This window comes from Carcharhinus amblyrhynchos, chromosome 3, assembly GCF_965287045.1.
Source record: "Carcharhinus amblyrhynchos chromosome 3, sCarAmb.v2.hapA, whole genome shotgun sequence".
Classification (NCBI taxonomy): domain Eukaryota; kingdom Metazoa; phylum Chordata; class Chondrichthyes; order Carcharhiniformes; family Carcharhinidae; genus Carcharhinus; species Carcharhinus amblyrhynchos.
Window position 1 is genome coordinate 6,864,368 of NC_137326.1, and position 27,785 is coordinate 6,892,152.

The 27,785-nt window shown below is 48.0% G+C and overlaps 1 protein-coding gene across 1 annotated transcript in view; it reads right to left on the reverse strand.

Moving 5' to 3' along the window:
• Positions 1 to 27,785, reverse strand: part of LOC145341598 (uncharacterized) — a 67,323-nt gene that overhangs the window by 16,605 nt on the left and 22,933 nt on the right. Inside the window, exons 13-23 of the mRNA XM_080186566.1 lie at positions 26,950 to 27,021; positions 24,883 to 24,918; positions 22,789 to 22,869; positions 20,867 to 20,920; positions 19,425 to 19,478; positions 15,249 to 15,311; positions 15,072 to 15,134; positions 13,999 to 14,115; positions 12,818 to 12,895; positions 9,814 to 9,867; positions 6,789 to 6,837 (exon numbers count right to left, since the gene is read on the reverse strand). Of these exons, the coding sequence (XP_080042692.1) occupies positions 6,789 to 6,837; positions 9,814 to 9,867; positions 12,818 to 12,895; positions 13,999 to 14,115; positions 15,072 to 15,134; positions 15,249 to 15,311; positions 19,425 to 19,478; positions 20,867 to 20,920; positions 22,789 to 22,869; positions 24,883 to 24,918; positions 26,950 to 27,021 (721 nt within the window). The remainder of the gene's footprint in view (positions 1 to 6,788; positions 6,838 to 9,813; positions 9,868 to 12,817; positions 12,896 to 13,998; positions 14,116 to 15,071; positions 15,135 to 15,248; positions 15,312 to 19,424; positions 19,479 to 20,866; positions 20,921 to 22,788; positions 22,870 to 24,882; positions 24,919 to 26,949; positions 27,022 to 27,785) is intronic.

Genomic DNA, 27,785 nt, shown 5'->3' on the forward strand with positions numbered 1-27,785 from the left:
AAAGCAGCCAGCATAATCAAGGACCTCAAACACCCCAGACATTCTCTCTTTCACCTTCTTCCGTCAGGAAAAGTCTGACGTCACATACCAACCAACTCAAGAACAGCTTCTTCCCTGCTGCTGACAGACTTTTGAATGGACCTACTTCACACTAAGTTGATCTTTCTCGACACCCTAGCTATGACTGTAATACTACATTCTGCATACTCTCATTTCCTTCTCTATGAACAATATGCACAGAAGGTTAAGCACAGGTTAAAGAGATGTGTATTGTCTCCAGCCAGGACAGTTAGTGTTTAGCACAGTAACCTGTGCTTAACCCTCTCTCCACTCACATTGTCTGTGCCTTTAAGACTTGATTACCTGTAAAGACTCGCATTCCAACCATTATTTTGTAAATTGAGTTTGTGTCTTTATATGCCCTGTTTGTGAACAGAACTCCCACTCCACTGGCGAAGGGGCAGTGCTCCAAAAGCTTGTAGCTTGTTATACCAAATAAACCTGTTGGCCTTTAACCTGGTGTTGAGAGACTTCTTACTATTCAAATCCCACCAGAACAACTGGAGAATTCTAACTTCAATTAATAAAAAGCTGCAATGTAATGCCAGTATTGGTGATCATTGATAAGCATTCCTCCCCGCCTTCCTCGCATAACAGGCTGAATGGCCTCTCTGTGCACTGTAGCTTTTCCATTGTCCTATTCTATGGTCTGGTCTCCAGACCCACGACAATACGCCCTCCGAAATGTGGAAGCAAGCCACTCAGTTCAAGGGCAATTAGGGATTGCCAATCCTGCTTCTGCGCTGAACTGTCAGCGGGGACACGGGGCAGTGAGAACTGGGTTGACTTTCGACACCTTATCCGTGAGGAGGTTTAGCCTCCCTCTGCCACCTTGTCCAGTGAGAAGAAAAAGCGGAGGAACTATTCAACCGGGAAAACGCAGGAGGGTGCAGCAGCAAACAAATGCTTTGAAATCCAATACATTGAACACCATGATGTAACTATTGGAGAAGAATTTAGTGACTGCGACTTATACACCAGATAGTGTGGCCTTAACCATTTACTGAAAGGATCAGACTTTGGAAAGACACAAGTGCGAGTGGAAATGTTGGCTTAAATTGATCAGAAAATCCAATTGCGCTGTAAAAATCTTTATAGTTCTAACAGATATCAGGTTGTGATAAAGGCAAAAGGTTTGAGAGACCACAGTCAAACTCTTAGATTGCTGGTTTGGGCCTATTCAGTGGTTTGGAATTTACATTGGGAGCCACACTCTTGACCCAAGAGTCAAAGGTCACAGGTTCACGTTCCACTCCAGAGACTGAAGAGAATATACCCAATGAAGGACTGAGGGGCTGAGGTGAACTCTCTCTCTGTGGACAAGGGGGAGCGGCTTGGACATTCAAGACAGAAGCTAGGAAAAGCCCTTTTCATTCGAGAGCTGACAGGAATATAGAATTCTCTCCAACGTAAAACAGCCGATACTCAATCAGTCAGTAATGATAAATCTGACATTGATCAGGTTTTACTGGACACGGGTATTAAATGAGCCAGAGGAGGTGGAGATCGTTAGGATACAGAGCAACCCTGATCTCAACGAATGGCCCAACACGTTCAAGGGGCTGAATGGCCTCCTTTTGTTGTTATGTTTATGATAACACCACTGGCAGTTTCCAACTGGCTAATAAAGTTAGAGGGTGCATCACATGTTGAAGTATGAGGATTATTGACTAAAGAATCCCAATAAACATCTTGGGTAGGTCAGCACAGTGGCATAGTGCACTGCTGCCTCACAGCGCCAGGGACCCCGGTTCGATTCCGGCCTTGGGACATGGTCTGTGTGGAGTTTGCACGTTCTCCCTGTGTCTGCGTGGGTTTCCTCTGGGTGCTCCGGAGATGTACAGGTTAGGTGGATTGGCCATGCTAAATTATTCCTTCATCTCCAAAATTGTGTAGCTTAGGTGGATTAGCCATGGGACATGCATAGGGTTGCAGGAATAGGGTGACAGGAAGGGCCTGGGTGGGATAATTTTTTTTTTAAGTTTATTTAGTAGGCTTACATTAACACCGCAATGAAGTTACTGTGAAAATCCAAGAGTTGATGCAGACTCAATGGGCCGAATGGCCTCTTTCTGCACTGTGGGCATTCTATGGATGCAGTACATGTTAAAAATTTATTCAGCACTTGTTCTCCATCCAAAGTTGATGCATCTTAAAAGAGGGATGAACATTTCAGAGTTACGACACTTACTATTGACTATAAAGTGAAGACGCATCAAGCAACACATTACCATGGAAACACATTAGAGAAACCAGAAACAGATACGACTTAAAGTCTTAAAGGGTCCACACCATGCTGTAGCTCTTAAAGGGGCCACACCACATTGGTCAGTAACACATACAGGTCCTGAGATGTCTCTGCAACAGATGTACCAGGTTCACAAACCTTAAGAGAAACTCCCCCACGTCTGATCAGCGGAACAAAATCTTAAAATGTCTGATGAAGATCAAATGGGGCCCTTAATAGTGGATTGATATGGTTGGGAAGGGATACCAAAGTTGTGGAGATACTTCACAACGCAACTTTTATTTATTTTTTCCTGAGGGAGGGCAAGGGAAGTGCATCAATGTTTTCTATAATAAATGATCCAGTTGTGTGTGGAGTAATCAGACTTGGGTTCCCAACGGTGCACATTCCGATAGACTGAATGGCCTCCCCACCCGACCCCCTACTCTGCATTTCCTGATGATGTAAGCAGTGGCAGAGCCAGCGAGGGGCTTTTCTTTCATGGGATGTGGGCATCGCTGGCAATGCCCAGCATTTCACTGAATCATAGAATCCCTACAGTGCAGAGGGCGGCCAATTGGCTCATCGAGCCTGCACTGGCCACAATCCCATCCAGGCCCTATTCCCACAATCCTACATATTTACCCTGCCAATCTCCCTGACACTAAGAGGCAATGTAGCACGGCTAATCAACCTAACCCATGCATCTTTGGACTGTGGGAGGAAAGCGGAGCACCCGGAGGAAACCCACGTGGAGAATGTGCAAACTCCACATAAACAGTGACCCAAGGCCAGAATCGAACCCAGGGGTCCCTGGTGCTGTGAGGCAGCAGTGCCAACCACTGTACCATCATGCTGCCCATCCTTTATCCATTAATTGCCCATTCTTAGTTGCCCTTGAGAAGATGGCTGGTGAGATGCCTTGCAGTCCATGTAGGTACATTCAACGTGCTGCTAAGGAGGGAGTTCCAGGAATCTAACCCAGGGAGACACTTCCACTCAATCATTCTAAGGTTGATTTCAGAGAACTTTCTCAATTTCACTCTTGAGGGACACTAGTTGCCAGTCTTGAGTTTCCAGGTACAGGCCTGGTTCAGGTTCAAACCATATGAGTTGGCATTGCCCTGTACCCAGCTGAGACTTGCCTTCCTTCCTAGTCAACCAAATCTCAAGTCAGAATCCCAGCGGTCAGGCAAACCTAACTCCGGGACTGCGTTGGTGCACCCAAGCGGACACAGGGATGAAATTGGCTGATAGAGATGATGGACACTAATAAAATGACATTCTACCCTCTGTATCACTGAGATCATCCATAACTCTGCTGCCCATACCCCATCCAATTCACCCATTACGTCTGTGCTCACTGACCCATGGCGGCTCGCGGTCAAACAAGGCCCTTGGTTTTAAAATTCTCATCCTGCTGCGTGACATGGTGGCACAGTGGTTAGCATTCCTGCCTCACAGCGCCAGGGACCCAGGTTCAACTCCTGGCCTTGGATCACTGTCTGTGTGGAGTTTGCACATTTTCCTTGTGGGTTTTCTCCGGGTGCTCTGGTTTCCTCCCACAGTAGAAAGATGTGCGGTTAGGTTGATTGGCCATGCTAAATTGCCCCTTTAGAGTCCAAAGACGTGTAGGTTAGGTGGATTGGCCTTGGTAAAAGTGTGGGGGTAGAGTGGAAAAGAGGGCCTGGGTGGGATTTAGCATTTGGCCCGACTAGGGTTAATAAACAAGCGTTCTCCCACCCAACTGCATCTCATCCACTCTTCTTGCGGAGAGTTGGCACTGTCTCAATGGGCTGAATGGTCTCTTTTTGCATTGTCGGGATCCTACGGTTTACAGATCCCTCTGTGAAATCAGCCCTCTCCCCATTTCTGTAATCTCCTCCAATCCTACTACCCTCCAAGATATCTGCGCTCCTCTAATCCTGACCGCTCGAGCATCCTTGATTCTGTTATGTTAAAGGTGCTACATAGATGTAAGTTGTTGTTGTCACCTGATCACACCACAAAAAGAAAGACGGTTGCTGTAACTCACCTCCGCAGGCTAGGGTGTGGGGGGTTGGGGGGAGAGAATGAGAGAAATCATTAGCAAATGTTACCTCACAAGATTGTCCATCTAACCAGAATCAGCAGAAGAAGCAAAAGAGAACAATGCTATCCATGCCGGTGAACTGAGATATCTTTGTGTTGCAATGACAAATCAGACTCCTTCCCTTCCATTTTCTCCACCACCCACTCTCTCCGTACCCCACCCCTTCCTGAAAGTGTTAACCCCTTCCTGAGCTACACACCCCAAGGCAAAGACAAAACCCCATTGCTGACTCGCTCATGTGACAACTGCGCTTCCGTTAGCTATTCGACCACGGGAGGCTCCGCAGTTGAAGATGAATCTGTCGTCGCTTGTCACGCCTGAATGTGGATAAGCTCCAGTCTGGGCGAAGGGAGGGAGGAAATCACTGGGTGTAGGCTCACCCTCCTCTCCCCTCCCCCCAACATTAGCACACCCGCGGGGTGCTGAGGTCCGATGTTGGCACAACGTTCTGCTCTGAAGAGAAGCACATTCCTCTTCTCCTCACACCACAGCGCTCCCAAATCTCCCCCCTTCCCTCCTAAATGGGGGCATCATTTCCCCTTCCCTCACCACAGGCCCCTTACATTAAGGTGGTGGAGGACACCAAGTACTAAGAACCAAGAAAATTACAGCACAGGAACAGGCCCTTCGGCCCTCCAAGCCTGCACCGACCGTGCTGCTCGACTGAACTAAAACCCCTTACCCCTTCTGGGGACCATATCCCTCTATTCCCATCCCATACATACTCCCAATAGTTGGCATCCCACCCTTGGGCGAGATTTATGAAGTTGCTGCATTTTTGTATTAATTAGTCACTGAACTGACAACAGAATGTTAATTAACAACCCAAAAGCCCTCTTAAGGATGTGACAGCTGATCATGTCAACTTCCCTTGGCCAGAAAGTGAAAAATGCAGATTGTTCAGTCTCATTCCATCAGACTCTGAATTCTTGCTGGAGAATTAAAGAAATGCTGAATCTGAAAATAACCGTACTTTTCTGCCTCTCGCTCTCTCCCTTAATCTAATCTTTCCTTCCTTCTGTCTATTCTTATTGCTAATTTGACATTGAATATGTCTTATTTCTCTGTCCTCTGTTTCTGGTCAGTGGTGACCTCCAGGGTGTTGGTTGTGGGTCATTTGGCCAACTGAGATTAATAAACAAGTGTTCTCCCACCCAACTGCATCTCGTCCAGCCAGCATACCCATCCATTCCTTTCTTCAACTACTTCCCTTTAGATGGATCCATCTAATCTTTACTCATTTTCAGTCTTGATAAAGTTCTCTACACTAAGCTTGATACCTCCGCATTTTAACACAGATCTCAGAGGAGGAGAAGTGTATGTTACTGCTAGTGTTAGATGTTCTGGTTAAGCAAGAACACATTTTTTATCATTTGATACCTATAACAAACAGTTGTGAAGGATTTGTTTGAGGATGAGGGGTCATAGTTTGAGGATAACCTTTTAGAATTGGAGGCGAGAACTAATTTTCTTCACCCAGAGAGTGGTGAATGTGTGGAATTCACTACCACAGAAAGTAGTTGAGGCCAAAACATTGTGTGATTTCAGGAAGAAATTAGATAAAGCTCTAGGGGCTAAAGGCATCAAGGGTTATGGGAGGAAGGGGGAGAAATCAGGATATTGAATCTGATGGTTAGCCATGATCAAAATGAATGTGGAACAGACTCAAAGGGCCAAATGGTCAACTCCACCTTCTCATTTCTATATTCCACCTGCTGTTTGAGTTATAAGGAGAGGCTGGATATAGAACATAGAAAAACTACAGCACAAACAGGCCCTTCGGCCCACAAGTTGCGCCGATCATATCCCTACCTACTAGGCTTACCTATAACCCTCAATCCTATTAAGTCTTATGTACATGGGTCTTTTCCCTTAGACTGGGTCTTTTTCCTTTGGAGCGTAGGAGACTTAGAAGTGACCAGATGGAGGTCTACAAAATTATAAGGGGCACAGATCAGCCAGAAAGGCAACATCTTTTCCCAAAGACAGGAGAGTCTAAAACTAGAGGGCATAGGTTTAAGGTGAGAGGGGAGAGATACAGAAGTGTCCAGAGGGGCAATTTTTTCACACAGAAGAGTGTCTGAAACGAGCTGCCAGAGGCAGTAGTAGAGACGGGTACAATTTTGTCTTTTAAAAAGCATTTAGACAGTTACACGGGTAAGATGGATATAGAGGGATGTGGGCCAAATGCAGGCAGCTTAGGGGTTAGAAAAGGGGCAGCACGGACAAGTTGGGCCGAAGGGCCTGTTTCCATGTCGTAAAGCTGGATGATTATGACCAAATTTACTGCAGGTATCTTTTTGAACGTTGTCAACATGACCATCAGATTCTTTAAGTGGATGTTGTAATGTTAAGGTCAGCCTCTCAGACCCTGAAGTTTTCACCGTAATTGGAAGGATAGTTGCTCACCGCAGTGTTCGCTCATCTCCTGCCGCACAAACGCACGGATCTGATCCTCCTGTCATGAAGAACAGGAAGCAAAAAGGGAACAGAATTAATGTTGCTGTTTACCGGACCATCACGGGCTGACCCTCCCTTGGGGGGCAACACACATTGGAGATCTGCAGCTGTGCACTAATCAGACCAATTACCTCGGATAAGTCCCTGTACGTCCCCCCCCGCCCCCCCACCCCCTGGCCTTCAGGCTGTTTGCCTGGCTGATTGCTTCCATTCTGCTGGATTCCTGGCTGTCACCTTCGAAGTTACGTCTGAGCGAACTGTCCCTGTTCAATTTTCATCGGACCATTTTTCTGCTGCGGTTATCACACTTGGGTGCCATCCTGGAACGAGGCTTTCGATAAACTTCAGACAAAGAGCACTTAACCTCTGCCCCAGATTCCGTTCACGTTCGCTCGCCGGTTTGATTGTTTCTTTACCTTCCCGATTCTCTTTTAATTCCTGGACGCCAGTTCGAACATAGAACACTACAGCACAAACAGGCCCTTCGGCTCACAAGTTGTGCCGATCATATCCATACCTACCAGGCCTATCTATAACTCTCAATCCCATTAAATCCCATCTACTCATCCAGAAGTCTCTTAAAAGACCCCAGTGAGTTCACCTCCACCACCACCAATGGTAGCCAATTCCACTCACTCACCACCCTCTGAGTGAAAAACTTACCCCTGACATCTCCTCTGTACCTGCTCCCCAGCACCTTAAACCTGTGTCCTCTCGTAGCGACCATTTCAGCCCTGGGAAATAGCATCTGAGAATCCACCCTATCTATACCTCTCAACATTTTATAAACCTCTATCAGGTCGCCTCTCAATCTTCGTCTCTCCAGGGAGAAGAGACCGAGCTCCCTCAACCTATCCTCATAAGGCATGCCTCCCAATCCAGGCAACATCCTTGTAAATCTCCTCTGCACCCTCTCAATAGCTTCCACATCCTTCCTGTAATGAGGCGACCAGAACTGTGCACAGTACTCCAAGTGGGGTCTGACAAGGGTCTTATAAAGTTGCAGCATTACCTCCCGACTCCAAAACTCAATCCCTCAATTAATGAAGGCCAGTACACCATACGCCTTCTTGACCACATCCTCCACCTGCGAGGCCGATTTAAGAGTCCTATGGACCCAGACCCCAAGATCCTCCTGCTCCTCAACACTGCTAAGAGTCCTACCCTTGATATTGTATTCCTTCATCCCATTGGACCTGCCAAAATGGACCACTACATATTTATCCGTGTTGAAGTCCATCTACCGCTTCTCCGCCCAGTCTTGCATCCTATCTATGTCTCGCTGCAACTTCTGACATCCCTCCTGACCATCCATAACACCAACAACCTCCGTGTCATCCGCAAACTTACCAACCCATAGAAGTTAGAGTGTCATAGAATCCCTACAATGCAGACGGAGGCCATTCGGCCCAGCAAGTCTGCACTGACTCTCTCGGATAGAGTACCTTACCCAGGCCATTTCCCCCCCACCTTATTGCCATAACCCAACACATTTAGCGTGGCCAATCCACCCAACCTACACATAAGAACATAAGAAATAGGAGCAGGAGTAGGCCATCTAGCCCTTCGAGCCTGCCCTGCCATTCAATAAGATCATGGCTGATCTGAAGTGGATCAGTTCCACTTTCCCGTTTTCACCCCATGACCCTTAATTTCCTTGTCGATCAGAAACCTAACATCTTTGGACTGTGGGAGGAAACCGGAGCACCCGGAAGAAACCCACGCAGACACAGAGAGAACATACAGGCTCCACACAGACAGTGACCCAAGCCAGGAATCGAACCCTGCTCCCTGGGATTGTGAGGCAGCAGTGCTAACCACTGCGCCAGCGTGTCACCCCATCATCCTGCCACTCACACCTGAATACCACCAAGAATAGCTGTATTAAATCTTATCAAGGAAGTTACATCAATAATTAGCAAGTCTCCAGGGACTGAGACGGTGCAGGAGGTATTACAGTGTGACTGAGCAATCTGCCTGCTTTTAGGCTGTTGTATAATAACATAGTAAAAAGTCTGACAACACCAGGTTTTAGTCCAACCGATTTATTTGATAATAGACTCACAAGCTTTCGAGGTTTCCCTCTTCGTCAGGTGAATGGAGAGTTCTGGCCTCAGACAGAGCATATAAAGCACAGACAGTTTAGAGATTACTGATTAGAATGCGAATCCTTACACCTAACCTGCTGTTCAAGACCTGAAGTGGCTGACAATGTGAGTGGAAGGAGCACTGATCACAGGTTACAGAGATGTGTATTGTCTCCAGACAGTACAGTAAGTGAGGTTTTGCAAACCCAGGCAAGTCACGGGGGTTACAGGTAGTACGACATGAACCCAAGATCCCTGTTGAGACCGTCCTCATGTGTGCGGAACTTGGCTATCAGTCTCTGCTCAGCGACTCTGCGCTGTCCTGTGTCGTGAAGGCCGCCTTGGAGAATGCTTACCCGAAGGTCAGAGGCTGAATGCCCGTGACCACTGAAGTGTTCGCCAACAGGAAGGGAACAGTCTTGCCTGGTGATTGTCGAGCGATGTTCATTCATCCGTTGTTGTAGCATCTGCGTGGTCTCCCCAATGTACCATGCTTCGGGACATCCTTTCTTGCAAGAGGGTTTGCAAAACCTCACTTACTGTACTGTCTGGAGACAATACACATCTCTGTAACCTGTGATCAGTGCTCCTTCCACTCACATTGTCAGCCACTTCAGGTCTTGAACAGCAGGTTAGGTGTAAGGATTCGCATTCTAATCAGTAATCTCTAAACTGTCTGTGCTTTATATGCTCTGTCTGAGGCCAGAACTCTCCATTCACCTGACGAAGAGGGAAACCTCGAAAGCTTGTGCGTCTATTATCAAATAAATCGGTTGGACTAAAACCTGGTGTTGTCAGACTTTTTACTGTGTTTACGCCAGTCCAACGCCGGCATACCCACATCGTAAAATAACATCACAGCCCCAAACAAAAAAATAATCACCTACCGTCATTCCTGGATTCCCCTGGTCACCTTTTGCACCGTCCTGACCCATCTCACCCTAAACCAGAGAAAACAAACAAAAAAATGGTTATATTGCCAGTTAAGACCAAACGTAAGTGAGGCAAACATATCGAACACCGCACTGACCGACTGCATTAAAATAACCTTTTAAACAAAAGGCAAAGTTTCTACAGAATGTGACCTAACGTGGCGGCACAGTAGCACAGTGGTTAGCACCGCCACTTCACAGCTCCAGGGACCTGGGTTCGATTCCTGGCCTGTGGAGTTTGCACATTCTCCTCGTGTCTGCGTGGGTTTCTTCCGGGTGCTCCGGTTTTCTCCCACGTTCCAAAGATGTGTGGGTTAGGTCGATTGGCCATGCTAAATTGACCCTTAATGTCCTGAGATGCGTAGGTTAGAGGGATTAGTGGGTAAATATGTGGGGGTAGGGCCTGGGTGGGATTGTGGTCGGTGCAGACTCGATGGGCCCAATGACCTCTATCTGCACCATAAGGTTTCTATGATTGATGAGATTTGTAATTGTTGATAATTGTTGCAGCACCTTACAGCACAAAAGGAGGCCTTTTGGCCCCTCTTCCCTGTGCTGGCTCTTTGAAAGGGCTATCCACTCAGTCCATTCTCTTATTCTTTCTGCATGTAAGAAGTCTCACAACACCAGGATAAAGTCCAGCTGGTTTATTTGGTAGCACAAGGTTTTGGAGCACTGCTCCTTTACCAGGTGAGTGAAGGGGCAGCGCTCCGAAAGCTCATGCTACCAAATAAACCTGTTGGACTTTACCCTGGTGTCGTGAGACTTCTTACTGTGTCCACCCCAATCCAACGTCGACATCTCCATATCATGTCTTTCCACATGACCCTTCCTGAATTTTCAGGGTGGCGTGCACTGTGTGTTGGCGGGGTACCTGACAGGCCCATTGCCTTTTTGTGCTCCAATGAATGTTGACTGGCAGCAGGCGGGACTTCTGTACACACTCGGAAAGAAGTTCCGCCTTGGAGAGTTGGCGGTCAATCAGATTGGGGGAGAGCCCCACAGGCCATGCAGGCACAGTGAGGCTAAATCCCGGGAATTACGGTGATGGTGGGTACCAGGCAATCTGGGAATGGGAAGGTAGGAGGAGCCTAGGGCCCATAAATCGACAGCCATGAATCCTCCAATGGAATTCTCCTGCCATTGAAATTGGCGAGAGAAGGTGGGGGGAGTTGGGGTTGCAGGTTTGGCTGACCGATGGTGAGAGTGTGGGGGCATGTGATGACAAAGCCCCCAACCAGGATTGGCAACCCTACTCTGTAGACGATGGCAATTTGTCACTACCTGGACTGGTGTGCCCAGAGGGAAAGACATCCTTCCCCTACATGGGGGCAATAAGACCACTCACACTGTTGGCCTCACCTGGCCAGAAACTCCATCCCACAACAGTTTGATGGCCACGGCAAAAGAAAACAAGAAAACATCTCAGTCTGTGGCATCTGAAACCTACTGCTGCGTTACCATCAAACGTGTAAATAAGAGACTGATTTCTTGACATTTCCTGAGGTGAGATACCTGCGGCAACCTCTGAAGAAGTTGGATACTCAACAACCCTGCTTCAGGAGACTAATTAGTTCCCTAAATACAGGCCTCAAGACAAAGAGCTGCCTGGTTTGTTGTAATGCCTCCAATGTCCATGTGTCACTTGTGGACGCAGGTGTCACTGTATGTTTGTGTTTTTGAGTTTATGATATTCTAAATTCAGAGGTTTAGGACCCTCAATGTTGGGGCTGATGACAACATTTCACTCCGGATTACAATTTGTAACAATCAACCCCTCGAAGGCGCTTTTGATGAATAAAGTAGCAGGAGGAGGTGAAATCGATTTGACATTCATTGTGTAGAGCCTTCTGCTTGCTTTAGTGCAAAGCAATTCTATGTTCGGTCTTAGTTGCTACCAATTCTTTGACTTGGCAAAACTCTCCATCTCAATTTAACGGCCCTTAGGTTCCACTTCCCGTCTCGCAGTTATAAAGTTTGCACTAGGGAATGTGGCTGGTGAGACATCTTGGAATTTCCAAACTCGGAGCAAAGGCAGGAAGGGCTAGGTGCGAAATAACTGAAGGCGTTTGGGGAATGAGGCACCAGGGTTGAGTCTTTGGCTGGAGGATGTTGGGTTAGGTTTAATTTGGGATACTGTGTCCAATTCTGGTCGCCACACTACCAGAAGGACGTGGTGGCTTTGGAGGGGGTTTACCAGGATGTTGCTGGGAATGGAGGCTATTAGCTATGAGGAGAGGTTAAATAAACTGGGATTGATCTCCCTGGAAAGATGGAGGCTCAAGGGCGACCTGATAGAAGTTTATAAAACTATGAGGAGTATGGATAGGGGGAACAGTTGGAAGATTTTTCCCAGGGCAGGGTACATGTTCAAGGTAAGAGAGGAAAGGTTCAATGGAGATGTGCGGGGGAAGTTTTCTCACACAGAGGGTGGTGGAGGTCTGGAATGCACTGCCATTGAGGTTGAGGGAAATACATTAACACATTTAAAACTTATCTGGATGGACACATGAACAGACAGGGGGTAGAGGGATACAAACGGATGGTCTAGTTAGGAACACGTGGTCGGTACAGGCTTGGAGGGCCGAAGGGCCTGTTCCTGTGCTGTACTGTTCTTTGTTCTTTGAAATAGAGGCAGATTTTCCTATCTCCTATCCCGCAGAACAGGATCCGGACAAAGTAGGTGGAGACTCACTCAGTGACTGATTCTTTAACGCAGCCAGGGATTGTTGGGGAGTGGGGACAGAATGGGTTGCCAGTCTACTTTCATTTTCCATCTTCTGTATTAATAAGTAAATATTTCTTTGCTTTTGGTTTGATAATTTTCCCTTTTTTTTCAATGACGTTGTTTGACATTGAGTATCGAGCTGTACGATGTGCAAGTTAATTGTATGTCCCAGTGCTCTGGAACTTACAGAACACGCACCCCTCTCAACCTGCCCATTGTTCCGACACTTACCGGATCTCCTCTCTCTCCAGGGACTCCTGGGATTCCTCTGGGACCTGGGATGCTCTCACCGGGAGGACCTCTTTCACCCTCGAGACAAACACAAACAGCAGCATCGTTACAATACTCAACCTCCGTGCTTTGGACCAGAATAACCCAGTCGCATCAGCAACGAACAACAGGGAAGATCTCAGAACCACCGAGAGGCTGGGAACCTGGCAGCAAAATGGCGCCGAGAAGATGCCAGTTGAGGTCCATTTCAGATGGTCAGGCCAACAGAAATATAGGCCGTGATTCTCCAATCCCGAACCCGCAACTTTTCCGGTGGGTCGGGTGGGAGTTGTGCATCTCCGGCCTCGTTCCGGGATTTGCGCACGCACCGGGAATGCACGTGCCTCTCCCAGAGCCGGAGAACAGTAACAGGCCGGACCACGCTGGAAACCGGCGGGAAGTCATCTGAATCTTCTGGGCAGTGGTTTGGGGGGGGGGGTACCACCTGGGCATGGGCACCCTGGCAGTGCCAGCCTGTGCTCCTGGCACTGCCCAAGGGGTAAAGTGCCCATGCCCAGGAGGGCAACTTGACTCTGCCCACCAGCCATCAGGCAGTGCAAAGGGGGCGGGTCCTACTGTGGGTGGGGCCTAGGGTGATCGGTTGGGGGGGAGGGGGGGTGCGGTGGTCCCGTTGCCACTCTGCGTTGGGATTGGTCTGGGATGGAGGGAGGGCGGTGATTCGGGTGGGCTGGGTCTTCCGGGGGGGTTGGGGAATCGCCATTGCTGGAGGGGAGGAGTGGGGAGGGGGAGGAGTGGGGAGGGGGAGGGGCTAGAAATCAGGGGTGGGAGGGTGGGGTCAGGGTTGGCTCAGGAGTTGTTGTGGGGGTCGGGCTGTTGGGGGGGGGGGGGGTAGTTGGGGGAGCTGGAGGGGCAACACTTCAGGGGCCAGATGGCTGACTCCTGCTCCTAGTTCTTACTGAGAACGCCAGACATTGTGAAGTATTTAATCTGTGACCCCAATTTTTTAATTGACCGTCACATCCTGGATTCACTCGTTGGGCAGGAAGGGGTCAGTTATCCAATTTTGTTGAATTCCTTTACATTTCCCTGATCAGATCAAGGAACGAAATGTCAACAGCAAGGGATAAATGAGCTGCAAAAATCGCTCGGGACGGACAGAGAAAGAATCATGGATTCATTACCTTTTGACCTTGGATTCCCTCAGGTCCCCTGGGACCTGCTGAGCCCAGAGGTCCAGGCGGACCGTTCGTTCCGTCAGATCCTCGCAAGCCCGGAGGCCCAGCAACACCAGGAAATCCCTGGAATTACAAAGATTGGTTACAGTAAGCGTGACTGCAGTGTACCGCTGCCAACTCTCTATGGAGGTGAGGCTGGTTTGAGTGATGGATTGGGCTACGTTCACAACCCTTTGTAGTTTCTCGTGGGCCTGGCGCAGACCAGAAGCTACACCAAGCTGTGATATATTTCTGTGAGCAGACGGACTGGAATTTTCTTGACATGACGAGGGGGTGAGGAGGATGGAGAGCAAGATAACTGCCTGAAGGTGGGCATCCAGCGCCCTGCTCACCTGGTTCAGGGTACTGCCACAGGCTACCTTGTTGGGAGCGGTGGCCTGGCTGATTCCTCTGTGGTTTTTAATGCAAAAAAGTGGTGAAGAGGGCACCAGTTTGTTGAGGCAGTTACTTAGAGCTGATCCTGCACGATATACGGCTGGCCTTCCAGCTTCGAGACGCCCAGCTTGCTATGGGTGGCACAGTGGTTAGCACTGCTGCCCCACTGCGCCAGGGATCAGGGTTCGATTCCCGGCTCACGTCACCGTCTGTGTGGAGTTTGCACATTCCCCCCATGTCTGCGTGGGTTTTCTCCGGGTGCTCTGGTTTCCTCCCACATCCCAAAGATGTGCGGGTTGGGTGGATTGGCCATGCTGAATTGCCCCTCAGTGTCAGGGGGACTAGCTAGGGTAAATTGCATGGGATTATGGGGATAGGGCCTGGGTGGGACTGCAGCCACTGCAGGCCTGATGGGCCGAATGGCCTCCTTCTGCATTGTAGGATTCTATACCTAACCAGATAGAGAATCTGTCTCTCTTTTCACCTCTGAGATAATCTTAAATTTGATCATTTTCCACAGGAAGCAGATTCGAATCTGAACACACTTCCCTATTTCTGTGGTGAAATTCCAGCCCCTGATTTCCAGCCCCTTCCCTCTGGTCAGGCACACGGATCAACGCTTTACATCAGCGATTTTAACTCACCCGCTCTCCTTTCTCTCCTCGCTCTCCTTTCTGCCCCTGCAGACCATCGAACCCTCGGTCTCCCTGTGTAACAGAGCAGAACAGATCAATGCTGTCAGCTGCATGTGAGGTCAAGCATCAGGAATGCCTTTGTCCTGCGCCATTATTCTACAAAGACCCGTGTCACCGTTTTCGTACCTTGGGTCCGATGAGACCTTCTTTCCCAGAGAGGCCGGGGGGACCAGTGGCACCAGCTTCACCCTGAAAGACAAAACTGCAATCAGCTCAGAGTACCAGACCCCAGTAACACTGCGATTCCGGTGCATTGTCCAACAGGGCATCAGAGAACAAAGGACAGTACAGCACAGAAACAGGCCCTTCGGCCCTCCAAGCCTGCGCCAATAATGATGCCTGGCTAAACTAAAACCATATGCGCTTACAGAGTCTGTATTCTTCCATTCCCATCCTATTCATGTGATTATCTCGATGCCCCTTAAATGCCGCTCTCATATCTGCTGCCACCACCTCCCCAGGCAGCGTGTACCAGACGTTCGCCACCCTCTGTGTAAAAAACTTGCCTTGCACATCTCCTCTAAACCTCTCCCCATGCACCTTAAACCAATGTCCCCGAGCACTTGACTTTTCTACCCTAGGAAAGAGCATCTGACTATCCGGGCACCCTGCCTTGCACATCAAGGAACAGAAAACTGGAAGACTCTATCCCAAAGTGGACAACATGGAAGGCCTCACTCCTGACACATGAGTTGGTGGAAGCGTGACTGCCCTTGACATCAAGGCAGTATTTGAATTCACGTGCTCACTGATCTATACCGGCTCTCAATCAAGAGATATCTTGATATTAAAATTCTCAGTCATATTTTCAAATACCTCCATGGCTTCAGCTTCCTCTACATTCATAGGGTGGGATTTTCATTGAATTGTAGCAACCTACAATGCAGAAGCAGGCCATTCGTGCCATCGACACCCAGCACAATCCCATTCAGGTCCTATTCTCACAATCCCTCATACCTACCTTGCAGTCTCCCTGACACTAAGGGTCAATTTAGTGTGGCCAATCAAACTAACCCACACATCTTTGGACTGTGGGAGGAAACAGGAGGAAACCCACGCTGACATGGGAAGGATATGCAACTCCACACAGACAGCGACCCGAGGCTGGAATTGAACCCAGGTCCCTAGCGCTGTGAGGCACTGTGCTGTCCTTTCTAAAAACAAAATTCTGGCTGCGCTCACCCCAAAACTGGAAAATCCAACCTGAGGTCAATAGGCGCATGGTCCAACCCCCCCATGCATGGTATAATTCCCGTGTCGGGTGGGACCAAAAGATAGCATGGTGGCACAGCACACAGAGATGCTGAAGTGAAGCACTCACTGCTTAGGGAATCACTGGGTCAATTGCAGTTTTCCCAACAGCAATCATCCTACAAAGCTGATAGGCAGCATGGTGGTTAGCATTGGTGCCTCACAGCGCCAGGGACCTGGCTTCAATTCCAGCCTTGGGTGACTGACTGCGTGGAGTCCGCACGTTCTCTCCGTGTCCGTGTGGGTTTCCTCCGGGAGCTCCGGTTTCCTCCCACACTTCAAAGATGTGTAGGGTAGGGGGATTAATATTGGTAAATATGGGGGGTTATAGGGATAGGATCTAGGTAAGATACTCTGTCAGAAAGTCAGTGCAGACCCAGTGGGCCGAATGGCCTCTTTTGTGCTGCAGTGATTCTACAATTCAATGACCTGCATTCTTCTAATTCTGGCCTCGTGAGTAATCTCAGTTCTAATTGGTCCGCCATTGGTGGCTGGGCCTTCAGTTGCCCAGATCCTAAGCTCAGGAATACTCTCCCTGGATCTCTGTGCCTCTTTGTCTCATTTTCCCCATTTAAAACACTCCTTAATCCTTAACTCTTTGACCAAGCTTAGCAGCAACTCACCAAACTTCCGTTGACAGCACCTTCCAAACATGTGACATCTACCGTCTAAAAGGACGAGAGCAGCAGATACCTGGGAATGTTACTGCCTGGAGGTTGCCTTCCAAGTTACTCACCATCCTGACTTGGAAATATACCCGCCGTCCACTCACTGTTGCTGGGTCAAAATCCTGGAACTCCCTCCCTAACAGCACTGTGGATGTACCTACACCTCTCAGACTGCAGAAGGCTCAAGAGCAATTAGATGTGTGCAATAAGAACTGTGCAGCGCAGGCCCTTCAGCCCACCAAGCCTGTGATGACACATGACTCCTTTCTAAACCATTTGCCCCAACGCGCTCTGTATCCCTCTATTCCCTCCCTATTCATATATCTATCAAGATGCCTCTTAAATGTTGTTATTGTATTTAGTTCTACCACCTCCCCTGGCAGCGCATTCCAGGCACTTACCACCCTGTGTGTGAATAAACTTGCCTCCCACTAAATCTTGGTTGGCAGAGGGGAAGAGTAGGAATTAATGGGTGCTTTGCAAATTGGCAGGCAGTAACTAGTGGGGGTGTTACAGGGATTGGTGCTGGGAGCCCAAGCTATTCACAATATATATGAATGATTTGGATGAGGGAACAAAATGCAACATCTCAAAGTTTGCAGATGATATCAAATTGGGTGGGAGGGTGAACTGTGACAAGGATGCAGAGATCCTTCAGAATGATCTGGACAGGTTGGGCGAGTGGGCTAATCAATAGCAGATGCAGTAAAATTTGGATAAATGTGAGGTTATCCACTTTGGAAGCAAGAACAAGGAGGCAGATTACCACCTGAATGGCTGTAAATTGGGAGAGGGGAGTGTGCAGAGGGATCTGGGTGTCCTTGTGCGCCAGTTACTGAAGGTAAGCGTGCAGGTGCAGCAGGCGGTAAAGGCAAATGGGATGTTGGCCTTCACTGCGTGAGGTTTTGAGTACAGGAGCAGGGATGTGTTGTTGCAATTATACAGGGACCTTGGTGAGGCCATACCCAGAGTATTGTGCGCAGTTTTGGTCTCCTTTTCTGAGGAAGGATGTTCTTGCTCTCGAGGGAGTGCAGCGAAGGTTTACCAGGCTGATTCCGGGGTTGGCAGGACTGACGTACGAGGAGAGATTGACCAGGTTAGAGTTGTTTTCGCTGGAGTTCAGACGAATGAGGGGGGTTCTCATAGACACTTATAAAATTCTAACAGGACTAGACGGTAGATGCAGGGAGGATGTTCCCAATGGTGGGGGAGTCCGGAACCAGGGGTCACAGTCTGAGGATACGGGGAAGACCATTTAGGATGGAGGTGAGGAGACATTTCTTCACCCAAAGAGTGGTGAGTCTGTGGAATTCATCACCACAGGAAGTAGTTGATGCCAAAACATTGAATGTATTCAAGAAGTGGCTGGATATAGCACTTGGGGTGAATGGGATGACCATTTGATGGTGAATGGTAGATGGGGGAAAATCAGGATTGGGCTATTGAGTTGGATGATCAGCCATGATCGTGATGAATAGCGGAGTCGTCTCGAAGGGCCAAAGGCCTCCTCCTGCTCGTATTTTCCATGTTTCTGTGTAAATCTTTTTTTGCACTCACTCTAGTTTAATAATATCCTTTGCATAATAGGGCGACCAGAACTGTACACAGTATTCCAAGTGTGGCTTCACCAATGTCTTGTACAACTTCAACCAGATGTCTTGTAATCAATGTTCTGACCGATGAAACCAAGCATGCCGAATGCCTTCTTCACCACTCTGTCCACCTATGACTCCACTTTCAAGGAGCTATGAACCTGTACCCCTAGATCACTTTGTTCTGTAACTCTCCCCAGTGCCCTACCATTAACTGAGTTAGCCCTGCCCCGATTCCATCTACCTAAATGTATCACCTCGCATTTATCTAAATTAAAATCCATCTACCATTCGTCAGCCCACTGGCCCAACTGATCAAGATTCCGTTGCAATCCCAGATAACCTTCTGCGCTGTCCACTATGCTATCAATCTTGGTATATCTGCAAACTCCTTTAAATTTTCCCTCTTTTACCTTAAACCTATGTCCTCTAGTAATTGACATTTCTACCCTGGTCCAGTCAGTCATGCCATGATCCAATTCACACAGAATAACTAACTGATCAAAGGCCAAATCCGATATGATTTCCAACAGTATAAAGGACCTCCGTATTTAGTTTCAATCAGCTTTGGAACATCTTCTGTGACCTGGTGGTGACTGAGTGATACAATGACAAGGTCTAATCAAAGCTCCTGTTGGCATTCAGTACTGGGCATAATGACCAGATGATGACTCCCCCCCCCATCCCTCCCCTCCTGTCCCCACCCTCCCCCCCCCCCCGCACAACCCCTTTCAAACACTGCACCGTTGGAAGGTGCCAGGATCCCAGCACCCTCTCGATGGTTTCTTTACCTGTTCTCCCTTTCTGCCAGGGAATCCGAGTCTCCCAGGAATACCAGGGTCACCCTGCATTCAAAGAAAGTGCATCAAGTAAGGAACCAAGGAGGCACAGAATAAACACATTCACTTGTGGGATGTGGGCATCACTGGCTGGGCCAGCATTTATTGCCCATCCCTAGATGCCCTTGGAGGACAGTTGCGAGTCAACCACATTGCTGTGGCTCTGGAGTTAATGTAGGCCAGACCAATAAAGACGGCAGATTTCCCTTCCCAAAAGGACATGTGTGAACTAGATGAGTTTTTCTGACAATGGTTCCATGGTCATCAGTAGATACTTAACTCCAGCTATTTTTTATTGAATTCAAATTGCACCATCTGCTGTGGTGGGATTCGAACCTGGGTCCCCAGAACATTCGCTGGGTTTTTGGAGCAATAGTCTAGTGATAATACCATGAGGCCATTGCCTCCCCAAGCTTGTCCGAGACAGGACTAAGATCTGTTTTCTCATTATGTAAGGACTGGGCGCAGTAACAGTATAAATGGACAATGACTGAAGTCACATCAGTCAGGTACAATAGAAGGAAAAGACAGGACTCAGCCCGTGAAGGATGTTCTGCCTTTTCTTCAACTTTCCATCCTTTCCAAGCCAGGTTAGTGGAATGACTTCAATCAGGACATTGAGATTGGCCCATTGGAATATGAGCTCCCTGATTAAGGAGACCTCCCGAGGCGCTGGGCACTGCAGGGATGGGGGTGCGTTATTGACCCCTTTAATCATATTTTAATTGTTTTACGTTTCCTTTTTGCTTTGCCTTTTATTTTGGGCTGTTCCCCTCCTTTTGGGGAGCTGCCCCTTTAGAGTCGTCCCTGAGTTAGTTTGATTTTGTTTATTTGGTTGGACAACCAGAGATGCCCATGATTCAGGAGTCAATTGATGGGCCAGTCAGGGAGTCCTTTCCTTGGATTGAACCGGGAGTGTCAGTTCCTCTGGCACTCCCAAAGGTCAACTGCTGACTACGAGGACTCTGTTGGAATTGGAAATAAGGGGATTTTGGTGACGAAACTTCTGCCCCGACGACTTGTTACAGTCAAGAAGGAACTCGTCACACACAAGGGGAGTGGAAATCTGGGATCTTCCCTCATGAAGCTGTTGAGATTGGGGATGAATTGGATTAGTTAAGGATATTTTGAGATACAGAATCAGGATGGGTGATGTACGGATCACCCTTTCCTCCTGTAAACCTTGATATAAAAATGAAAATCTAGATCTTAGTTTCACATGTCCATCTGGTGCTATTTTAACCATTATAATTTTAATGATGAAATTAACCAATTCACACTCCAACATTCCACCTCCAAACCTCAGCATTAAAATACTTGTTCCCACTTTAATTTTATTTCGACTTAATTTTAAAAACAAATTACCAGATTAAATCTTTGCGCCCACTTCTTACCTTGCTTCCCTTCTCTCCATCGTTACCACAGGCACCTTTCACCCCTCTGTCACCCTGGAAAATAAATGGAAGGTTGTACACAAAGTGTATACTAGCGCTTTGCATGTACTGGCCCTTCAGGGTCCACTGGTTCTTTACGTATTCCAGCTTTTAGTGTATACCAGCCTTCAGTGCACATCTGCTCTTTATGTATACCAACCTTTAGTGAGCACCGGCCCCGTGCATGCACTGGCCCTTTCCTGCAATAGCAGGTGTCTTTAAGGTTTATACATAGCATGTGAAAAACACCTTAGGAACTGTGCAAATAATGCTGCTTGTCCCAAATCTATTCCTGATAGTTGTGAAGTAGACTTTGGGATTGAACCTCAGCATGGCCTGGGATTGTCCAAGGAATTCCAGTACTGTGGACTTTTCCAACACAACCATTAATGGTTTGGCTGCTGCACGGTGAGGTCGGCTAATTCACAATTGTTCACCATCGGAAATAAATTTATAAGGAACAAAGGAAGAAAAGTATAGCACAGGAACAGGCCCTTCAGCCCTCCAAGCCTGTGCCAATCATGATGCCCTAACTAAGCTTCTGCCCTACTCGGTCCATATCCCTCTATTCTCTCCCTATTGATATACCCACCCAGATATCTCTTAAATGTTGCTAACGTGCCTGCTTCCACCACCTCCCCTGGTAACTCATTCCAGGCACCCATCCCTCTCTGAGTGAAAAACTTCCCCCGTACATCTCCCTTAAGCTTTCCCCCTCTCACCCTAAACTTGTGCCCCTTTGTAATTGGTTCTTCCACCCTGGGAAAAAGCCTCTGACTATCACCCTGTCTATGCCTCGTAATTTTGTAGACCTCTGTCAGGTCCCCCCTCAGCCTCTGTCTTTCCAGTGAAAACAATCCTAGTTTATTCAACCTCTCCTCATAGCCAATGTCCTCAAGACCAGGCAACATCCTGGTGAACCTTCTTTGCACTCTCTCCAAACTTCCACATCCTTCTGGTAGTGTGGTGGCCAGAACGGCACAGCGATACTCCAAACATGGCCTAAGCAAGAATTTATATAGCTGCAACATGATTTCCCAACTCCTGTATGGAATACAGCTTGATCATAAGAACATAAGAACTTAAGAACTTAGGAAATAGGAGCAGGAGTAGGCCATCTAGCCCTTCGAGCCTGCCCCGCCATTCAATAAGATCACGGCTGATCTTATAGTGGATCAGTTCCACTTACCCTCCTGCTCCCCTTAATTCCCTTATCGATCAGAAATCTATCTACCCGTGACTTAAATATATTCAGCGAGGTAGCCTCCACCACTTCAATGGGCAGAGAATTCACCACCCTCTGAGAGAAGAAGTTCCTCCTCAACTCTGTTCTAAACTGCAACCGCCCCCCTTATTTTGAGTCTGTGCCCTCTAGTTCTGCTATCCTTTCTAAGTGGGAAGAATCTCTCTACCTCTACCCTATCTAGCCCCTTCATTATCTTATAAGTCTCTATAAGATTCCCCCTCAGCCTTCTAAACTGCAACGAGTACAGGCCCAGTCTATTCAATCTCTCCTTATAGGCTAACCCCCTCATCTCCGGTATCAGCCTGGTGAACCTTCTCTGTACTCCCTCCAAGGCCAATATATCCTTTCACAAATAAGGGGACCAAAACTGCACACGATCACTGTGACTCAGTTGCCCCCAGGCGACAGGACTGCAAATATTAACAATACACTATTCCAACTTTGAAATGTCATTTGTGCACCCAATCCAAGCTTCACTGAAATCAATGTGGTTTAAAGATTTCACACAGGCCCCCCCGTGACATTGCCACAAGACCATAAGACATAGGAGTAGAATTAGGCTCCTCGACCCATTGACACTGCTCCGCCATTCAATCATGGCTGCGACTCTCCTCAGTAATTGCCCACAATTACTTACTTTGACACCTTTCGGTCCGGCTTCTCCCACCTCACCACGGTTTCCTTTGACTCCATCAACGCCATCCTTTCCCGGCAATCCCTACAAAAAATCCACCCAGAAAATAAAGAAAGTTAGAGGATAATAACAGAGGTCAAGAATGGCATCTCCGCTAAAGTCTACTGGTGACCAGAATGAGAACACTACAGAGAAGGAGCACACTTCCCTTCAGCCATTATTAATTAACTCAGAAAAGATCAAGGATCTATGCCCATTAGTTAAGATTCACTGTCCCATCACGTGGAATCTCCTGTAGGAAGTAACTCATCTCATGACTTAGAACCATAGAACCCTACAGTGCAGAAAGAGGCCCTTCAGCCCATCGAGTCTGCACCGAAAACAATCCCACCCAGGCCCTACCCCCATATCCCTATGTTAATCTCGTAAACTAATCCCTCTAACCTACACATCCCTGGACGCCAAGGGGCAATTTCTTAGCATGGCCAATCAACCTAACCCACACATCTTTGGACTGTGGGAGGAAACCGGAGCACTCGGAGGAAACCCACGCAGACACGAGGAGAATGTGCAAACTCCACACAGACAGTGACCCGAGCCGGGAATCGAACCCAGGACCCTGGAGCTGTGAAGCAGCAGTGCTAACCACTGTGCTACCATGACTTCCCAATGCTTGATCATCAAGACACAAGTCAGGAGTGTGATAGAATACTCCCCCACTTGCCTGGATGGGTGTAGCTCGAACAACACTCAAGAAGCTCGACACCATTCAGGACAAAGCACCCCCACTTGATTGCTCCCCCCTCCACAAACATTCAATCCTTCCACCACCGATCCACAGTAGTAGATGTGTGCACCATCTACAAGAGGCACTATAGGAATATGGTGGCACAATGGTTAGTGTTACTGCCTCACAGTGCCAGTGACCCAGGTTTGATTCCCAGCTTGGGTCACTGCCTGTGCAGAGTTGGCACATTCTCCCCCTCTCTGCATGGGTTTCCTCCAGGCGCTCCAAATTCCTTCCGCAGTCTGAAAGACATGCTGGTTAGGTGCATTGGCCATGCTAAATTCACCCTCAGTGTACCCGAGCAGGCACCAGAGTGGGGGATTTTCACAGTAACTTCATTGCAGTGTTAATGTAAGCCTACTTGTGACACAGGTAAATAGTAAATAAATAAGGCTACTAAGACAGCACCTTCCAGACTCACAACTACTATCATCTAGGACAAGAGTAGCGGATACCTGGGGACACTACCACCTGGAATGTACCCTTCAAGTCAACTGCCATCCAAAAACTTTTTTTATTCATTTGTGGGACATGGGTGTCACTGGCTGGCCAGCATTTATTACCCAGCCCTCGTTGCCCTGGAGAAGGTGGTGGTGAGCTGCCTTCTTGAATCGCTGCGGTCCATGTTTTTGGGTTGACCCCCAATGCCATTAGGGAGGGAATTCCGGATCTTGCCAGCAATGAGGCAGACAACTTTTACAGATGCACCATAGAAAGCATTCTGTCTGGTTGTATCACCGCTTGGTGTGGGATCCTGCTCTGCCCAAGGCCGCAAGGAACTACAAAAGGTCATGAATGTAGCCCAATCCATCACGCAAACCAGCCTCCCATCCACTGACTCTGTCTACACTTCCCGCTGCCACGGAAAAGCAATCAGAATAATTAAGGACGCCACGCAACCCCAGACGTTCTCTCTTCCACTTTCTCCCGTCGGGAAAAAGATCACGAGATCATGTACCAACCGATCCAAGAACAGCTTCTTCCCTGCTGCCATCAGACTTTTGAATGGACCTACCTCGCATTAAGTTGATCTTCCTCTGCACCCTAGCTATGACTGTAACGCTACATTCTGCACCCTCTTATTTGCTTCTGTTGTATAGCGCGCAAGAAACAATACCTTTCACTGTAAATACATGCGACAATAATAAATCAAATTGAATCAAGATAAAAAAAGGGAACAGCAAGGAAATTAAGGTTGTGCTTAGAAATCCCAACACAATGCTTGACTGAGGTAATTGGTCACATTATTAAACCATGATAGAGAATGAGGAATAGGACCTCGATGCTGGAAGGAATTCCGTAAATCTTACCAGTTTTCCTGGTTTCCCTGGTTCACCTGCCTCCCCCTGGCAACACAAACAAACAGGAGTTTGGTCAAGTTTTAAACTTGAGTGGGAAAGGTTTTTTCCACATTCGAACATGGACAGTGAGTGTCAGCAGAGAGTTCCGTCATCATACCCCAGACCGGCCGAACTAATTTAATGGCTGGGATTCTCCAGTCACACCGCAGAGAATGAAGATTTGGCTGAGTGCCAAATTCTCTGTTTTCGTTGGCAGCGATTGCCGGGCGAACGAGACTGGAGAGTTCCGCTAGCATCTCCGGATGCCTGACCGGGACAAGCACTGCCCCATCCTCACAGAAAAAAGGGACAGCAAAGCAAAAGAAAATGTTCCCAGGGGATAGATCAAGGTAGACTGAGGCTGGAATTCTCCAGCTGTTCATGCCCAGCCACCAGCGAGTATGGAGAATCTGACGCTCAGCCAAACCTCTTCACTGCAACGGGACAGGAGAATCCTGGCTGCGAGCGGGATTGGAGAATCTAACCCAGAGACAAGGTGGGAATCTATCCTGAGGGGGATTTTTGTGCTGGGAACATACTGAGAGACTGGACAGAAAACCATCAACAGGTCAAATTCTATAATTACGGCAAAACCAACAAACACAATGAGAAGGGTGTGACAAAAAAGTAACAGGAAGAAGATGCACGTTCTCCCTGTGTCTGTGAGGGTTTCCTCCGGGTGCTCTGGTTTCTTCCCACAGTCCAAAGATGTGCAGGTTAGAGGGATTAGTGAGGTAAATATATAGAGTTGTGAGATGGAGCTTGGGTGGGATTGTTGTCAGTGCAGACCCGATGGGCCGAATGGCCTCCTTCTGCAGTGTAGGAATTCTATGACTCTATGACTTATTCAGGGTGGAGGTGAGAAGCCGGCGGGGGGGGGGGGGGTCATAATCCTCACTCGCCAGCATCTGGCCCGATTAAATCCCACCCCACCAGCCGCCACAGGGGAGGGCACAAGATTCCAGCAATGGAACATACGTGTCACCAGTTTCAATGGAACCAAGGATTCCATTCGGAGAATGGATTCTGGCCCAGTCACAGAGAGGTTCGCCTCGGAGTTCTGGGGCCAGTGCTGTAAATCCATGGAACACTATGTTGGGTCAGCATTGAGGGCGGATTGGAATAAAGGCTTTAAGGTGAGATAGGGGTGCAACGTTCTGATGAAAGGTCATCATTATCTGTTTCCCTCTCTCTCATCCTGACCCACTAAGCTTTAGCTTTGGAGAATCTGGCATTAGCCTCCAGCAAGTTGGATGTTCTTGTAGAGTTGGCATCAGGATAATGGCTTGAGTTTCAAGCAAGGCGGGCACATGAAGTCAGCGGCCATGGGCACGGATATAGAATCCACTCGCGGGCAAGATCCGATTCTCAATGCGATTTCTGGCTGAACGGCCAATTAAATCCCACACGACATGAAACACGTCGTCCGATTGGACTGTCCGTGGGGTGGGCGGGGTGGGAATGAGTTGGACACTGGGACCAATAATATCTCCCAGGACTTGGATAACTTCAATTAAACTTCTAGTGGAAAATGCTAGGTCCCTCAAAATGGGAACCAATTTGGTGTTAATTCTGTGGCTTTTCAGCACTAAAACTTTCACTGACTCAATGTATTTGTATATGGGTTATTCTGAGATAGGCCTTGACAATCTTCCCACCGATCCAACTAAACCTTGTAGCAGCAGTGAGGGAGCTGTAAATTGCTGGGTTATTTTGAAAAGTATTAATGCAAAAGCGCAACTCAATTTCCCAGAAAGTGTAATTTCATTAGTGACCCACTCAAAGCTGCGATAGCTGAGCTGGAGAGAGGGAGAACCCCACAGTGTTACGTCTTGGTGTAGTTTTCAGTGCACTGTTTGAAAGGCTAGCAGAAGGTTCACCAACCACTGCTGCCCATGTCAGTGTAAGAATAAAGCAAAACATGAAGTTATCCAAAGTCTTGGAAGATTGAGCCCAGGTCAAGCTCTTGACTCAAGTAGATGGGTTTAGTCCTATAATTGCTTTGCTAAACATATGGAATAGAACACAAGACAGTACCTTTTGTCCCCCGGGGCCTCTGGCTCCCGGGAATCCCATCGAGCCTTTGTCTCCTTGTTCGCCTTTGGGTCCCTGCGCAGGAGAAATAATCAGACACAACGCTTAGACCAGGAACATAGTGAAACAAACAGTTACCATTGGCATCTTACTCATGCCCAGGAACAGTCTGACTGCTCAAGGATGTTTTTGCAACAAGAATTAGATAGTTTATATGGAAGAGAACAAATAGCTAGTCACTTGGGGTTGATAGGATTGGCTCAAATCTTACAGGGTGAATCAATGGTTTGCATTATTGAATCCTAAATAAGAAGCAGCACTGTCAGAGGGATCAGGAGGAGGTTTGTAGTTATGTGAGCCTTGCGGTGGAGTGCATATTGTCTTGAGGAACCATCTACTCACTCATCCACCCTCGCCTTCTGCTCCTTTCTTTGTTGTCACATTCTTCAAACCAGGAATGCAAGGTTCCATTGGCCACCCAAGAGTAGAAGGGCAGAAAGTGCCACTCGCTGTTATATCACTTACACCTTCATTCCAATTCTCCAAGTATCTGTATCTGACAGGATGGATGATTTGTGCATATCAACAAATGCCAGTTTCAAACTGTGTGTGTGTCTGACATACCTAAGTGTATCTCAGCTTGTTTCATAGAATCTCTACAGTGCAGAAGGAAGCTATTTGGCCCTTTGATTCTGCACCACCTCTCCAACAGAACATTTTAGCCACCCTCTTCCCCCACCCTATCGCCGTAACCCCACACATTTACCATGGCTAATCCATCTCACCTCCACGTCTTGGGATACAAAGGGAGAATTTTTATTTCACTATGGCCAATCCAC